The following is an 18,553-nucleotide window of genomic DNA, read 5'->3' on the forward strand; positions in this document are numbered from 1 at the left end:
TCTTGGTGATTTATTATCTGTCTGGGCAGGAAATGATCCTCCCTTTTTCTAGTTTCTTTGCAGAGGAACTTGAAAGATCCATTTAGCATGCCGCCCTCTTAGCTGAGCTACAAATCATGGCATTAACACTGAACAAATAGCTTACGTCCTGTGACAGGCCAGTGGCAAACAGCAGTATTGCAGATGTCTGGCCTTGACTCATTGAAGGTCAAGGGGAAGATAATCCTTTTTCTGGCAGGTTAATACAAGTTTACCTTTGAGTACAATAATATTCAAGATGCTTATCTCTACCTTAAATGAGATGTCAAAACTTAGACGATCAACAATGCAATATACTGTATGTTTCATAGTCTTTTGTTAAATTGGAGCTTCTTATGTGTTTTTCTCACTTTTGTTATAATTTTTGGAACTGTCAGTCTTCAAGCACATCCGTCTATAGTTGCACTCTAATAAGGCCATGGATGGGTACTTTTACTAGAACATGATCCACCATCAAAAGACTCTTCAAGTGCCAGACACATACAATAATTTCATGGTTATGTATGGAAAGAGGTTTTACTCAGAATCACATTTTATGAGATAGCTTCCACATTGCAGAGTCAATTGAAAATGTTCAGCATAGCCAATCACATTTCTACCTAACTTAACAAGGCAAAGGACGTTTACAGAATCAAACCAAAATATCTTCCATCTGTGTAGAAATATTCCACTCCATTCCATTCCTAAAATTCCACTCAAGTCTCTGCTATTCTTTTTTCTGATATAAGATTGGTGACATTGTTTAGACATTGCATAATAATTTTAAATATGAAAAACAAACAAACATGGCAGGTAAGTTGTTTGAAACATCTTGGGGAACTAACCACAGATCTTCTGTGAATGTAGGCCGTCTCAAATCCTTCTGCCTTGTCATATAATCCCTGACAGACTCCATGATGAGATTAGGGGAGTCAAACCAACACTTCCTTGTTCTTCTTCATGCTGAAGATAGTGCTTAATGACTTTGGCTGTATATTTGGAGTTGTTGCCCTGCTGTAGAATACAGTTGGGGCCAATCACATTCCTCCCTGATGATATAGCATGATGGATAAGTATCTGCCTGTATTTTTCAGTATTGAGGACACCTTTGATCCTGACCAAATCTCCAACTCCGTTTGCAGAAATGCAGCACTAAACTTTCAAGGAATCTCCACCATGCTTCACTGTTGCCTGCAGACACTCATTATCATACCGCTCCCCATCCCTTTGTGAACAAACTGCCTCCTGCTACAGCAAAATATTTTACATTTTGACTCATCGGTCCAGAGCCCTTGCTGCCATTTTTCTACACCCTAGTTCCTATGTTTTTCTGCATAGTCACTTAGTCTTGTTCCTACATCGGAGGTATGGCTTTTTGTCTGCAATTTATCCATGAAGACCACTTCTCTCTAGACTTCTCCGGACAGTAGATGAGTGTACCTGAGTCCCACTGGTTTCCCACTAGTTCTGAGATGATAGCTGCTGGACATTCTCTGATGTAAAATAAAAGGGAAGTATACATGATGTGTCTTTTCTCTGGTGCATTAAGTTTCCTTGGCTAACCACTGCATCTATGGTCCTCAGTGTTGTCCGTTTCTTTGTGCTTCTTCAAAAGAGCTTGAATAAGCACATCTTAAAAACCCCAGTCTGCTTTGAAATCTAAGCCTGTAATAGACCTTCCTGATGCAGTATACCTACCTTGTGTCTTGTTGCTTTGCTCAGTCTTGCCATGGTGTATGCTCCAAAACAATACGGTGATAACACCTTTCTCCTGCGCTTAGAATCCAAGCTCCCCGACCACACTTACCACGGACTCACATAAGGCATCTCGGAAACGCTAGAGTCTTGCTGCCCAAAAAGGACTGGGGTAGTCCAACGGTACTATAGGCAAAAAGAAACAAAAAAGGGCGCAACGACCTAGCGCATTATCCTCAATAAGGCTTTATTGTACAACATATAAAAAATGGCTACTCATAAACAATGGTAGAAAATAGTCATATCAAGCTCAGTTGCTCGAGTGTCAGGAGTTGTTCATGTATTAGTCCATATTCCTGTTAAGATGACGGCTGACGCGTTTCGAGGCTCAGCCTCTTCCTCAGAGCCCTGGTGTATGACCTGTGACATGAAATTGTCTTCCACAACCTCACATAAGTAGCAGAGTTTGGCTGTTCCTCACCCCGTTTTAATCCTCCTACACACCTGTTTCTGTTTCAGTTAATGATCGCATTTCAAGCTACATATGAAAGTGATGATCATTAGTACCTGATTGGTATAATTGATTAATTATACACCTGACTGTAATCCTACATTCCCTGACTTTGTGCGAGTGTACAAAGTGTGCAAGTGTACGAATGGTCCTGGTTTGAAGCCAAGGGGTAGTCATACCAAATATTGATTTGATTTAGATTTATCTTCTGTTCACTCCCTTTGCATTTTGTAAATTGATACAAATAAACAAATAAAATGTATATTTTTGAAAGCATTCCTACTTTACAGCATTTCTTCACACCTACCTAAAACTTTTGCACAGCACTGTATAGATATTCATTTCTATATATGGCAAAATGTTACATAAAAATGGCATATACTGGCAGATGTTAGCATATTATGCCTTACAAGAAGACAATAGCTTTGAATAATGTATATGTTTGTGCCCCATGGATGCGGTTTCATTACTGATCAAAAAAATCTGCTATGTGGTATAAATTGGCCCTTAATCTGGGGCCAGCATTCTCAGTGGATCTCACAGTGGTTGCATATCTATGTCTAAGAAAACCTGCAGTCCTGCCAAGAAGCACTGCAAAAAAGCTGCTGATTCTCTCTATGCTGGAATAAATGAAATTCAGAATAAAGCTGAATGTACTGATCTTTTTATCATTAGCACAATGGCAATGTTTCTTGGATTATCCTAACATTTTACTGGTAATCTTTATTTTCCTTGTGTTATTACAGATAATGTCTGGAATATGCTTGCCACTGTCTGTACAGAAAAAGATGTAATGCAGCAGACCTGGAACTTAGGTTTTCAGTTTACATTATACACAAGCCATTTTTTTGTTATCAAATGGTTCTTAGTGGGACACAGTTAAATGCTTATCGTCTGAGCAGTTTTTCTACCCATTTCCATGTAAGGCAACTACTTTCATTACTGGATGTGGGTAGTTGATTTTATGACCACCCTAAAAGCTTACAGTCTCCTGGCAGTATAAACAATGGTTCATCTTTTTATACATGCTGGATATGGCCTCACTCTGACCTACTGTGTATTCCTAATAGATACTCATAGATAATAGGTTGTTACACACCCTCCCCAAATCAATTGCATGCCGCATGGGATAAGTATCGGTTTACAATAGTTGTATGCAATGCAGAGTAATGAAGCGGGAAAAGGACTACAAGTCATGGCTAGCTTTGGGTTCTACTTTCAGTTGCTAAGAGTTGGATGCAACCAATGCCTTCCAATAGGTATAACATTTCAGACACATTTGTCGACAACATTTGCTGTGTATAGTTTTTTCTTTACTGTACTATTGCAATTCCTGTTGCAGACCAATAAATCTCCAGTGCAAAGGAATGGCTGTGGTTGGCTCAGGCAGGCTTGGACAGACATACAAAGGGCACAGTTTAAAGCCAGCATAATACTTGTTTTGTTACTTGTCTGAACTGCTGTTTTATTGCCTCCGTTTTAAGGATATTCTTCTGTACCCCTGTGTGGGATTACGGCAAATTCTTTTTTTTTCCTGATTATGTGTGGTATAGCTGGTATTTAATTGCTTACCTTCTATGGGATGACAACGTTTAGCAATAGTGTGTGTGTGTGTGTGTGTGTGTGTATCTACAGTATATATATATATATAGAGAGAGAGCGAGAGAGAGAGAGATACACAGTAAAACATTTTATAAAAAAAAAAATATATATATATAAAGTTAGTAATTATTTATATAAATCTGACAGTCAATATGTGGTTTGTTAGAGCCCTTCATCACCACCTAGTGGTCAACTATTTTGGATTATTTTTTAATTGAATTATTTCTATAGTGTCAAGCTATTTTGCATCACTTACAGAATACACTGAACCATCAGCTCCAGCCTATGGAGAAATGTACTACATCCAGTACAGGGGCCAGTGCATCAAAGTGCATTTAATGCCAGTGTATTTAAGCGAATACAGTGGCCAGTACAAAGCCTGCTGTGGGACATTGCAGACTAAAGCAGACAAAAACTTAGGGTTACTGAAGTTTACTTATAGTGATTGGGTCACTCAGTCAACCTCTGTATCCCCTCTGGTTGACTTCAAGCTATGCTGATCGTGACTATCCCCGGAGGAGTGGTTAGCTCCATTTTCTATAAGAGGGCATTAGCATTTTATTTTTGCAACATTTCTGGCATTACATAGTTGGGCGGTCATACTGATACAGCCTACGACGTCAAGCGATCCAAAAAACTTGAGACCCAATATTCTCTTTGTGCTGTACTGAGTTTGGTGCAGTAAGCACTGTGCCTTTTGCAATTTTTACTACTTTGTCACTTCTGTCTTATGCCTCCTTTCCACTGAGTTGTACGGTTCAGTGCGGTACGGTTCGGAACGGTACACCTTGCGTTTCCACTGCCAATAGTACCCTTTCATGATAGGCGTGGTGTAGCAGGAAAGCTGTGATCGACAATTCTCTGTCAACCAATCAAAGTTCTGCAGAGTGTAGCTCCACCCTGTTGGTATGGTACTAATGTGCTTGGTACCCCAACGAAAGGGTCCCAAAAAAGTGGTACGGTACGGTTTGGAATTAGGGTACCATTCCCAATGGAAATGGCAAAAATTGCGTACCGAACCGAACCGTACCGCTCAGTGGAAACGAGCCATTTGAGTCTCTCTTTCAGTGGACAGCATTTCCTTTCTAATTTGGAATGTACTTTCCACTTCAAATATAGAGGATTTCATGTTCTGTTATTTTACATAGTGTCTGGGCAAACATTCCTGTAGACCCAAACATTCCTTCAAGGGGGTCCCCTCTTTGAACCATGCCTTCCTCAGCTCTCATTTTCCAAACTTTAACTGTTTGGTCAACTCCCTAAGTAGAGAACTGGTGATAGTTGACACACAGCTCAACTGCGGGTTGCAGGAAAGAAATTAGTTTGATTCCCCCATCAACACAGACAGTGCTGACAGGGGAAACCCTCCTGCCGAACCATTGTATTCTCCCAGTGGGGGGACGGGGAAGCCGTCCCCACTGGGAGAAGACCATGATTATTGTTAGCATCTATACCAGCTGCTTACAATAATTGTATGTAAAATCAGGCAGGATGGTTGTACCCAGGTTGATCGATCGATAAACTTGGGTACATTCAGCCTGCCCATACATGGTTAAAATCTCGGGCAGTTCCTGTTGAACCGCCCGGAGATTTAAAGTGTCTATGGCCCGCCTTATTCCTACCCCAGTTATGCACAGCTAGGGATCAACAATGTGGGTCAACGCTTTCCTACAATGCATCACGATCTGTTCTTCCTTGCCCAAGAGAAGTTCGAACTAAAGATTTAGGTTTGATAGCTTTGATTCCAATGTCAGCCATCTGTAAGAGCTCTCTGCGAGTTCTGGAACTTATGGTATCCACTTTAGAAGCAGCTCCATTTGCTCAATTCCACATCAGAACGTTACGACTGAATATCCTCCTAGCACAGGACAAGTCCATTTTCATCTGACCAAGTTGATCTGATTACATCCTTGAGCCAAGAGCTCTCTGTCATAGTGGCTTCTGTCCCTGGCATTGTAAAAGGGAACATTTTTTTCTTCCTTTACGTTGGAAGATTGTCATCACTGATGGAAATTTTTGGGGTTGGCGCAAATTTCTGGAAATTTGTCTGTTCAGGGCTTTTGGTCTCTGTAGGATTTATTAGAATCTTGGTTCAACAAGAAGCTGGACAGGTTTGTTTTCAGGATAAGCAACCCGTCAGTGGATGCAACAGGTGCCCTTATAGTGCCAAATCAGTATGCCCCGATCTGTTCCATTTCCCTGCTGAATCTATTACCTTATTTACTTTGAAAGTTCAAAGATGAGGGCATTCCAGTCATTCTCATAGCTCTGGAATGACCTTGGAGAGTGTGGTTTGCAGATCCCGCTTGTCTTTTAGCCAGTGCTCTGATGGTTACATCATGCGTCCCTCCTTTCCAACACATCCAATCAAAAAACACCTTGCAGATATTGAATAAAAAAAAAAACTAAGGCATTCACTGAATAATGGTTTTGCCAAACGAGTGGCTTCTTGTGTTTAATGTGCAGAGGGGATGCTGCTGGAGCAGCACCACCCAGACGATCACAGCTACCACAGTAGCACTCTGGATATCAGGTATGGATACATACATTGAGCCAAGCTGGACAGTTGTAAGTTTGCAAAAACGATGATTCCTTGAGTTCTACTTTTAGGTTAGAAGCATTGGCTGGATACCTTTTTAGTAAGAAGTTCTGAAAACCAACACACCACCAGTGTTAATTTCGTTGACTAAAACCGACTAAAACGTTTTTGTCGACTAAATTAACACAATTTTAGTCGACTAAAATACAACTAAAACTAAAACAATTCAGATGACTAAAATACAACTAAAACTAAAATGGCATTTTAGTCAAAAGACTATAACTAAAACTAAATTGAAATTTGCTGCCAAAATTAACACTGGTGTATGCTCAATTCTTAATACCATAAATAATAACATATTAGATTTTTCACTCCAGGACCAGCAGTAGTATATAATGAGTTTGGAAATTGTAGAGAAATGCTTAAATAATGCATTACAATTTACAATTGAACTACACCCATTTGATTATAGATGACTAAAATGAGTTTTAGTCGACTAAAATGTAGGACGTTTTAGTCGACTAAAATGTACTGGAGTTTTAGTCGACTAAATACGACTAAAACTAAAACACTTGCAGAAGACTAAAATGGGACTAAAACTAAAATGCCATTTTAGTCCTAAGACTAAGACTAAAACTAAATTAAAATTTGCTGCCAAAATTAACACTGCATACCACAAACTCTATTCAGATAGTGCCCCTAACTGAAAATTAACCCAAAATACCAAAACTGCAAGGCCACAATGGCTACCAATGCTTTTGATTTTTGGCCTTCAAAATGAGTGTTTACTATAATGTTTTCAATACCGTTGTTTGACTTAGTGTCATTAAAGCAGAAGGAGGTGAATTTTGTCCATTGAGGTGCCAGAAGAAACTAAAAGTAAGCACAGCACTAAATAAAAGCTGTACCTTTGCACAACTCCTATTTTGATGACAAGCTGGCATATTCAATTTACAGACCTAACAATTTAGCACAAGCCTACCATCCAAAAAGCAATCTACCTAAACTTTGATATAGTATTCATGTAAGGACTGTATATTTTTTTAAGTTGTGGGATACTGTATGCCTTAATTAATAGAATGTAATGAGTTTTTGTAGGGTAAATATTTTGAGCTACTTTTGGTGTGCATGAATCTTAAGTGGGCCATTATACATAAGCATGCAGTGTCAGTTAAATAAGCATTCTCTCTCTGCCTTATTTATACAGCTTGCAATATAGGATTAAAGAGAGCGGTAAGTGGCAAAATCCACACTGCACAATTCCTTCGAGTTTGAAGTCTCTTGAGTATGTGTGCAATGGTAGTGTGTTTTTGTTTGGCTGCCAAATCCGTAACAAGCGAATAATTACTCTGCAGCTCCTGCTTTTCAGCTAGCAAAGGCTTACTCCAGACATATTTTGTGTTTTTGTATGTGTGTGTATGTGCACTCACTCAAGCACAGACAGACACACACAAGCATTATATACAAGGCATTTCCCCTTTAGGTCTGTTGAAGAATGAAACGTGATTCTGATTGATGTGTAAAATAGTTCACAATCTCTTGAGATTATAAGTATCTTAGACACTTACTTCACCAAAGTTGTTTTCAGCAATTATTTTGCATTACTCAGATTTTCCACAGCCTCTCATCACTAAGACTTGATGTATGGAGCTATGTAAAATGTTAGAAAAAACATTATGTAAAAAAATGAATTTCAAATAAACCTAGAGTCTCATAATAATTAAAAACAACATGAGAAGTTAAAAAAAAGTACTTGCCCTTTTCTTATGTTCATGGGTGCTCAAACCCAAGGCGCTCCATATTCCCACATCGACTTCCAACAGTACCGTCCGCCTCTCATTGTATTGACCTATGTGAGGTTGTCATATATTTGAAGTGGAATCTTAATTTTTTGGTCAGAGGATAAACAGGAGTGTGTAAACAAACTTCTGTGCACATGCTTTTAAAGCAGCCCACATCTATGAGATGACGGTTACCCAATCTAGCTATGTACAGTGGGTATAGAAAAGAATCACCCCCCTTTAAAATAATCACATTTTGTTGCTTGGTAGCCTGAAATGAAGATAGACAGTTTTTGTTTGATCTCGCTGCGATTATACACAGCGGGAGCCAATCAGCAGGTTCCCACCAATCCTTTGGTACAGAGGCAGAACGGCGGCCTGCCTATGTAAACAGGGCAGATTACCATTCTGTCAGTAGGGAAGGCATGAATCCTGTGTTCTTGCAAAGCAGGGACAAGGATATTCAGATGACTAAAATGCGACTAAAACTAAAATGGCATTTTAGTCAAGACTATGACTAAAACTAAATCGAAATTTGATGTCAACATTAAAACTAATGGTAGTATAATCAGTAATTACAATCGGGGTCCTTTACTAAAATTGGGAAGGTTTCACTTTACTTCCTGCCCCGTAAATACAACAGGAAATGAGAAGAAAGCTCTCCAAAGTAAGGTAAATGCCCTGTTAGACAGCTGTCAATGTAACACGGGGCCCTTTTGGAAGAATTCCTCTCTTTTTCTGCTTAGGTGACAAAAGTCTTGGCTTAGATACATTTTAGAAACAAATACATACTGTACCAGATCAACCAGCACCCCTGACCGGGTACCTCCTTTGACAGATGCTCCTAGTGCTTCCCGAGGGCTCCAAGCACTCAACCAGACACTGTAACCACTTCAAACCCCACAAACCGCCGCAGCTTGGTTAGGGTCTCGCCGTCTCCTACCCACCCTGGAACTACAACAAGGCTCCAGGTTCCCGTGGGTGAACCTCTCTTTCCCCAGAGAGTGCAGCAGAACAAGCTCTTATACAAGCTCTTACAAGAGCTTAGTGATTATACAAGGGAGTATGAAGGACATAGCATTCCCTTGTAGCATATTCCCCCCAATGAAAGACAGGACTCTAGATTGAGGGTGAACTAACTCAACTTTATTGAACAAGAAACATACTTTTATACAGTTTTCCCCTACAAGGTTACCGCCCAGGTGGACCTTGTTGAGGAAAGGCCCTGAGATTCACAATCCAATGAAAACAGAGTTTTACACTCCCATACAGTGTACACAAAGATATACATTGTGGCACAAGTCCCCCTCCCCTTAGCATCCAATCCACATCCACATATACATCCCATAATAAGTTTCTCTTAAGACAGACAGAACAATGTGAGGTCATTAACATTTAACAATGAGACAGGCACAATCCACATTCCCTCCCAATACAGAAACAATAGGGAAGTCTGCAAATGACAGTCTGTGTGTCTCTCTCACAGACAAGCATGGAATACACTGTGTAAGGTGGTATTAAATCTTCATATTTCTTTATGAAGATATTGCTGACAAATATTGAAGCAATCCAAACCATTAATTATCTGTCTTTCACCCATAGTGACGGTAATGTAAATTGATATATATCTGCCTTTAATACTAAGTTGTAATCAGTATTTTTATTATTATGGTTTGTTAACATTTTCTCTACTATTGCTACTACAAATAGTTGTGATAATAATTGTAGTAATTATGGCCTTATGCCTTATTTACATGAATATAGTTTGTAAGCACACAACTCTTGCAATCTTAAAGTGGAGCGGATATGAAGTGAAAAATTTACTTTGGATTCATCAGTTCCCCTTGTTGCTGACAGAAAAAATTGGAATTGGACTCGGCCCCCAAATAGCTTCCTATTTGAGTGGGGTTTCTCCTGGGTCCAAACGGATGACATTTCTTCTTCTTTGCTGCTCTCAGTTTTGTAACTATTTTGGGGGGGTTAAAAAGGTTCTAAACTCAAGGTTTTCTTTTTTACCTTTAAGCATTTTCTGCATTAAGGTAAAAAAAAAAAAAAAACTTCCAATATCTGTCCCCCCATCTGCAAAAAAAACCTTACCTGACTCTTCTCATCCATTCAGTGCTGTTCCAGCTGCAGCACCACTCCCCCTTGCTTCCACAGACTTCACTGAAGACAGCGGGAGCCGTTGGTGCCTTCTGCTGTAAGTTGAATCTTGTTAAGAGGGAGCAGGGGATGTAGCTGAGCTGCACTGTGTATGTCTATGGGGAGCTTACAGCCTGACTCGGGAAAATGCCCACACGGGTGCCCCCTCAGCACACAGATTACTTGAAGGGGGCACCCGCAGGAAAGGAGGAACAGACAGCTCAAGCGGGAGAGGTAAGTACCATTGCACAAAGCAGGTAAGTATAACTTATTTTAATTTCAAAATACCTTTACAACCACTAACCTTTTTTTTCTTTATTTGCAACCACAAAAGTTGCAGACACAAGAATTGTTGTCCCCATTGGAAGATTTACCCTTGTCTGCTGCTCTGTGGACAGTGAAAATATTTTGGATTTCCCAACACTCTATCTGAATGACAGCAGTCTTCAGTACAAGTGGAGAGTGGGAACACAGACAGCTATAAAAAAAAAAAACGTATTACCAAAACTAGGGGAAAAAAAGTTTTGTCTTTACATACACTTTGTAGATTATCCTTTGCCCATGGAATAAACCCTATAAAAAGTCAGTACATTCCCCTCCTAGTTACAAGCCTACTGCACCTAATGATAAGTTTGCCCTGATAATAGTTATAATTAGCTCTTGCAATACAAATGAATGTAACTTTTCACAATTGTGATAGAAAAAATTCCTGAAGTATTTACAAAGTGTGTTTGTGCATGCTGATTTGTCTAAATTATAGCACTGATGTATATAAAACAACCTCTGCAGTCTCGTGAACTGTTTGCAGAAATGTGCCTTGAGGCCTATTTGTAGAATTGCAGTTTGATATTTTGTGACCTCTTGTCTCCTCCAGGACACTTTCTGACATTTCTGGAACCTGTAAACAATATCACAATTGTCCAGGGTCAAGCAGCCACCCTTCATTGTAAAGTTGCCGGAAATCCACTCCCAAATTTGAAGTGGCTGAAGAATGATGCTCCGGTGGTGCAGGAGCCCAAGAGAATTACCATAAGGAAAACCGAATATGGTTCACGGCTTAGAATACAAGACTTGGACACCACCGACACTGGATACTATCAGTGTGTTGCCACCAATGGAATTAAGACCATTAGTGCCACTGGGGTTCTTTATGTCAGACTTGGTAAGTAAGTAATTTCAATGTTAAAGCTGAAGTTTAGTATTTAATAAATCCCCATGCCCTACTTGAGCACCCCTTTCCCCCAAACACATTAAAAAAAATACATGCATACCTTTTTCCAAGAGTCCAATGACATCACAGGTGTTTCCTTTTGTGCTGCAGTAGCAGGGATGGGATGGTCCTTACTGAACTGAATGGTATCCACCTAATGACTTGTGAGTTCTAAGCAGTAACAAACTGAGCCCAGACTGTGTGACACTGCTGCCACAGGGGCAGGTCAAGGACAGCCTGGGCTCAGAGGAATTGGTGGGTTGGATGAGGCTGGCCATCATTCAACCCAGAAGACTGAGGACATGTAATGGCAGAAAAGTACTATGGGGAAAAGCTCCTGAAGGTAAGTATTGCAGGATAAGCTGTTTTTTCTTTAACTGGCTGTTATTTTAAAATAGTTCTGGAGTACTGCTTTAAGAAAACCTGTTAAAAGCCAGGGCAAATCAACCTTACATATATGATAAAATATTACATAAGCAGACGTCACCCTCAGTTGAAAGTGTATATCAAAACCATAGGTAGTTACAGAAATATACAGTAAGTGCCTGAAATTATATGTGATATATGTTTACTTTTCCTATACAAGTTAAGCTGGACCTGTCATCTCTTACCTCCCAGTTTTTTCTCTTGCTCAGTGACACTACCAATTACATTAAAGAGACACTGTCACATGTCTCGAATAGGCAGGATGTTTCTACAGGGCCCCTCTGTCTCAACTATACTCAAATTGTTGGCAACCCCTCGGTCATTTGACAGTGCTTGGGCCTAGCAATTCGCTACTTAACCTGTACACTGTCAATGTAAGTAGGTCACATAACCGCTATACCCAGAAGCTCCATTCGGCATCAGTGGAGATAGGCTAGATCGCTAAAAATGGAAGTATAAAAACACACTTTCACTTTTCCCTGAATTGGCAAAGTGATACTGTCCCTTTAAAACTTATCTCTGGGCAAATGTGTACAGATGATAAATGTGAACTGATGAAGCTTGATGGTTTATTAGTAACAGATCCTATTTTACTTTATAAAGCTTGTACTGCTTAAAATAGAAATAATCTTAATTCTCACTCTCTGTTTTTAACAGGACCAACACACAGTCCGAATCCTAACATCCAGTAAGTATGAGCACTTTATGCTGCCTATGTTTGCTTTGCTTTTTCCTTTTTTTAAATGAAAATGCTATGGAAATGTTCTTGGTGTTTTCTTGCTTTGGATATTTAGTTTAAATTTGTTTGAGGATGAATAAGGCATGGTATAGAAAATGTTACTTTTTTTCCTGGAGTCGCTTAAATTCTAGTAGCAAGAACCACCAGTGAAGTCTGTGTGAAGATATATGCTTGTGGATTAATTGCTAAGAAGAAAATAGTCAAGAATGCCACTTACATGTAATATTCTTAAAGCGGAGTTCCGGGCACAAAAACTATATTTTTTTTTTGTGCCCGTCCGCTAGTTCAGCCTAACCTGAAAAGGAATTGGATAGTTAGATTTTTTTTTTTTTTAAAAACTCACTTTGTAATTGACGATCGTAAATACTCACCTCAGGGTACTTCCTCCCTCGGAGCCGCGGCTCACCCCGTCACTTCCTGCGCTGCGATGATTCCTGGGAGCTAAACATCATCGCTCCCAGGAATCAATGCGACGGCACCGGCCCCGCTCGTCACTTCCGGGCGAAGCCGCATTCCCCTGCTAAACAGCTTCTGGGCATGCCCAGAAGCTGTTTAGGAATGCGGCGCCGCACCGGAAGTGACGAAAGGGGCCGGTGCGGCGCATTCTGGGAGAAGAAGACGCAGAAGAGGACCGCGCCGGCTTCAGCTGCCCACAAGAGAGATGGAAACGCTGTGGAAGAAATTTTATAAGTAAGTATTTCTTCTAAAAGGTAAGTGCGAACCGGGACAGATCAGAGGCTAGCCATTGTGGAATGTGCTAGCCCTGACTGTCCCGGGGGTATGTTCATTAAAAAATTACATCTGTGCCCCGAACTCCGCTTTAAGAATGTAACTTTGGTCTTAACCTCCCTGGAGGTATGATTCCTTCGGATTTTAGGTGCTGAAAGCGGTACCATTATTTTGCATGTAATTCTTGTGAATGAGCACCCCAAACCAACTGTATACATTTCTAAATATATATATATATATATATATATATATATATATACAGTATGTATACATATATATACGTATATATATATATATATATATATATATATATATACACACACACACACACGTGTATATATATACGTGTATATATATATATATATATATATATATATATATATATATACACATATATATATATATATATATATATATAATATATATATACGTATATATATATAGATATATATATATATATATCTATATATACATAAAAAGTACAGTAAAACTGCAGGAAAGGGCACTGGGGGCAAACTAATGTGATTTTTTATTTTTATTTTGAACTGTATCAGTGTGTTTGGTGTGTTTTACATTTGAATTTGCCGCCGGTTCCACCCCCCTGCGAACGTCACGTCGCAGGAGACGGAAGCCGGGACACGGAGAGGATCGGGAGGAAGAACCGCCGCTAGACACCGTTGGGACACATCGCTGGATCCTGGTGACAAGGTAAGTAACCCTGCTTACAGGATCCAGCGATACTTCTGGAGGTACCCCGAGTGTGGCTCGGGGTTACCGCTTTTGGCTCTGAAATTTAACCCCGAGCCACGCTCGGGAATACTGCTAAGAAGGTTAATGATACATGATGAGTGTGTGTGTTTTTTTTTTTTTTTTAAATCCAATAATTTTATTGACAAACCTGCTACACAGCAAAACACGAACTTTCCACTATGGCCCATGACAGCACACCTGAGAGACGATCCACCTGCAAAGGATAGGAAATAGAGAGAGGGCAGTACCAGAGGAAGTTCTGCCATAGGACCTCAGATAAGGTTCCTGTGGGCTCCTGTTCAGTGGCTCCCAGTCAGGCTGGCCCCATCTACCCTCTGACATGTGTAGCTGTGGGGTGATTGTGAACTCCCCTATTGGCTCTTTGTTGTAAGTTCCTGCATAAGGCCTTATAGCAGGCTCCAAGCAGGATCTGTGGCCTGTATAGGCCCTTTCTTTCTTTCCTGAGTCTCAGCATGGGGACCATAAGCTTCAAGACCGTGTCAGAGTGCAGCTTTCGGGGTCCTTCTTGGTTCCCTGCAAATTTTTGGTTCCGGAACCACTGTAGAATGTGCTTCCTGTTTGGCACTTCATATATATTGCCATATTGGTGGTTAACAGGCTTTTGGGGTCATAAAAACTACAGATCTGCAACAGTCAACTGCAAAAGGACATATTTATAAAGCAGTAAATGTGATCAAACATTTCCTAATCAGTGTGTTATGATATATTGTACACAGTGAATTAGGGATGCACCGAATATTCGGCGGCCGAACATTATTCAGCCAAAAATAGAAAAAATAGCACTTTCGGTGTTCGGCCGAATAAGTCAAAAGGCAGAATAATTTTGTGCCGAACAATAGGGCTGAACGATAGTCGATATGATATCGACTATCGTTCTGTGGCCGTAGGCGATATTCATATCGCCGAGGTCACGATATTTACAGGGGGAAGGGACTCGGAGGAGGACAGGAGGACTCACAGACTTCCGTGTTAGGCAGGGGAAGCCGGGACACTTCAGCGGTGAGCATACATACATTACTCACTCGTGCACTGCAGCCCGCCCTACACATTCAGTGAGTCTTACTCTCCTCCCTAGTTTTTTCAATGGCACATTCAGGAAGCCAATCACGCCGTGATTAGCTGCACAGCGAACCAATCACGCGTGCCTGCACACCTGATTGGTTCCGCTGTGCCGCTTCTCACGGCGTGATTGGCTTCCTGAATGTGCCATTGAAAAAAAAAAAACAAGGGAGGAGAGTAAGACTCACTGAATGTGTGGGGCGGGCTGCAGTGCACGAGTGAGTAATGTATGTATGCGGCTGTGCTCCTTTCCAGGCTCCTACTACCACCACTATGAGAGACTGTCTGTCACTGTATAATCTGATCGAGTCCACACTGACACTGACTGACTGTCACTGAGTAATTGATGTTACCACATTAACCCTGACCTGACCAGTGCCCTGTATCTGCAATTAAAATTTACAAGGCTGCCTGCATGCTTCCTGATTTCCATTCCCAGCATCCTTCCCAATCCCTACAGTGTCACTAACATTAACCCTATGGCACAAGGCTGCAGTGTGCACTGAATCCCATTCCCTACAGTAACATTTAGGGAGAGAGACATGAGAGGACAAGAGAGAGAGAGAGAGAGAGAGACATGAGAGGACAAGAGAGAGAGAGACATGAGAGGACAAGAGAGAGGACAAAAAATTGGCAAAATAAATGGAAAAAATGCGAAACACCGCGTTCAATATTCGGGCTTCGGCCAAACATTTCATTATTATTCGGCTTCGGCCAAGAATTTCATTTCGGTGCATCCCTACAGTGAATGATTCACTATCAGTTCATTTTTGAATAATGTCACATTTACTGCTTGGTAAGTATGCCACTTAGTGTAGATGTCTTGACAATTGTCTACGTAAGTTTATAATTTTTGTTTTGTTTTTACATGTAGCCTCAGAAATAGTGTCACTAGAGACCACATTATTTAGAATTCTAAATAGTGTACATGTAGATATCAAGTTGATTTACTAAAGCATTGGAGAATCTTCACACAATAAATTGAGTCATTATTCTCTTCAGTTCTCCAACCATGTGAAGATAAAATGTATTAACCTCCCTGGCGGTATGATTATGTCTGGAATTACATACCAAAAGCGGTACAATTCTTTTCATGGAAATTTGGCGTTATGTATTATAGGCCTACAATTCTTAATAATTACTGACTTAAACCTGACCAAAACAAGACTCTAGTAGACATCCCAGATGTGATAAATTTGAAACACAAACGCATGAATTATAATCAAATCAATAATATTATTTTATTATTTAATATATAATATATATAATAAAATTATATTATTGATTAGATTATAATTCATGCATTATATATTATATACAGATATGTGTGTGTGTATATATATATATATATATATATATATATATACACACACATATATATATATAATATATAACGCATGAATTATAATTGAATCAATAATATCATTTTATATATATATATATATATATATATATATATATATATATATATATATATATATATATATATATATGTGTGTGTGTGTGTGTGCATATTATATATATATATATATATATATATATATATGCATGCATGCATATATATATATATATATATATATATATATATATATATGCATATATATATATATATATATATATATATATATATATATATATATATATGCATATATATATATAATATAATATAAAGTGTGTTTTGTGTAACGTTTTTTTTTTTTTTTTTGAATTTCCCTCCCTAGTTCCGCTCCCATGCAGCATTGCTGCTGCAGGGAACGGAACTAGGAAGTGATCGTACCGACGGAGGGACGGAGGAGCGGCGGGACTCTCGGCTGGCGGTCGCAGCAATGAGAGATCATCGCTGGATCGCCAGGATAAGGTAAGAGAAGCTCCGCTGCGCTCTCTGCAATCCACCCCGAGCGTGACTCGGGGTTACCGTTCCTGCAATGAAAAATCAACCCCGAGTCACGCTCGGGATTACCGCTAAGGCGGTTAACAGGAGTTTGCTTTTTACATGATTGGATGGATAATTGAAATGAATATTCACGCAATTTATTGTGTGAAGATCTCCAATTCCTTTAGTAATTGAGGAACCATTCATGGTTGAAAGTAAACCAGTCCTTAGATTATAGGGAGTCAGTAAGCATAGGAATATGATATTTCCCATTATCTGGCACCCTCATCTTTCCATTATTATTCAAAGAAGCACTGACTCAAATCAAGCAAGGTCATATGAGGTGTTCTGAATTTTTACTGGTTGCATGCTTTTTTTGGGTGAAAGATTCAGTAATTACTAAAGCATAGATAGTGGCAACAACCCTGAAGCCTGCACTTTGTATTGATGGCCTGTTCTTTGATAGTCTGTACCCTGACCTGCCCTCTCTGCATGAACTGCTCATTAGAGAGGACTGCTGTAGTGTATTTGGGGTAGGAGTCTGTCTTTGGAGGTGAAATAGATGACATATGCAAAATAAATTCCCCTGAGGGAATGTGCGGGCATCACTTAGTGCCTTCTGTGGGAGGCATAATGCTCAGCTTTATAACTGAAATTTAAAGACAATTTTGCTCAGGAAGCATATTTTGTACCAGCCCTATTTACATCAATCTTTCTCTCTGTATTTTGCATATTATAAAGTTCTGTTTGCATTACTGGAGTTGAGAGTTTATAGGAGAAATTCTGCTTGTCTATGAGCAGTAATGTTTTTCCCCTTTCTTTGGAATTTGTTATACAGTCCAGATACAGGAATACCTTTAATACAGAGGCTGCTTTAATAGTGTATGGGAACTGAGAGTATTGTGTGTGGTCTAGAAGGATGTAAGGTGGTGGGCCCTGGATTTCTACACAGCTAATGCCTGTCTGTTACTATCAGGTTTTGGAATAAAATAGAGGATTGGAATACTCTTCTAGATTAGTGTTAACCACACTTCTGTGAATAGTCCTTGACCACGCTGAAAAGTATTAGTAATTTCTTTAACATTCTTTCTTTGCTTTTTGGCAGAGAGGTGATAAAAATGTGTCCAATTAGATTGTGTTGGTGTATCTACAGAACTCCTTTCCAAGGTGTAAATCCATCTTCTGCTAACAGGCCTGTATATTAACATTTCTCCTGAACACATGTAACCTGACTCGCTCTGCAAAGTACCTTACACATTATTATATGCAGTAAAAAGGTGACTGCATTTCACTAGACTGTCATGGGAAATGGCCCGCTTCTGTAGTCCGCTGCCTAAACTGTGGGCTTTTATTAGAGACCTGTAATGAGAATGAATAGTAAAGGAGTGGATGAATAACCTGACCCTGCTACTTTTAAAAATGATCAACTAGATGCACAGCATGAACATCTTCTATTTT

At 39.7% G+C, this 18,553-nt stretch overlaps 1 protein-coding gene across 1 annotated transcript in view; it reads left to right on the forward strand.

Moving 5' to 3' along the window:
- The window catches only part of ROR2 (receptor tyrosine kinase like orphan receptor 2), a 198,288-nt gene that overhangs the window by 155,737 nt on the left and 23,998 nt on the right, over nt 1-18,553 (forward strand). Inside the window, exons 3-4 of the mRNA XM_082245393.1 lie at nt 11,163-11,450; nt 12,582-12,612. Of these exons, the coding sequence (XP_082101519.1) occupies nt 11,163-11,450; nt 12,582-12,612 (319 nt within the window). The remainder of the gene's footprint in view (nt 1-11,162; nt 11,451-12,581; nt 12,613-18,553) is intronic.

This window comes from Pelophylax lessonae, assembly GCF_965119305.1.
Source record: "Pelophylax lessonae genome assembly, chromosome: 1".
NCBI lineage: Eukaryota > Metazoa > Chordata > Amphibia > Anura > Ranidae > Pelophylax > Pelophylax lessonae.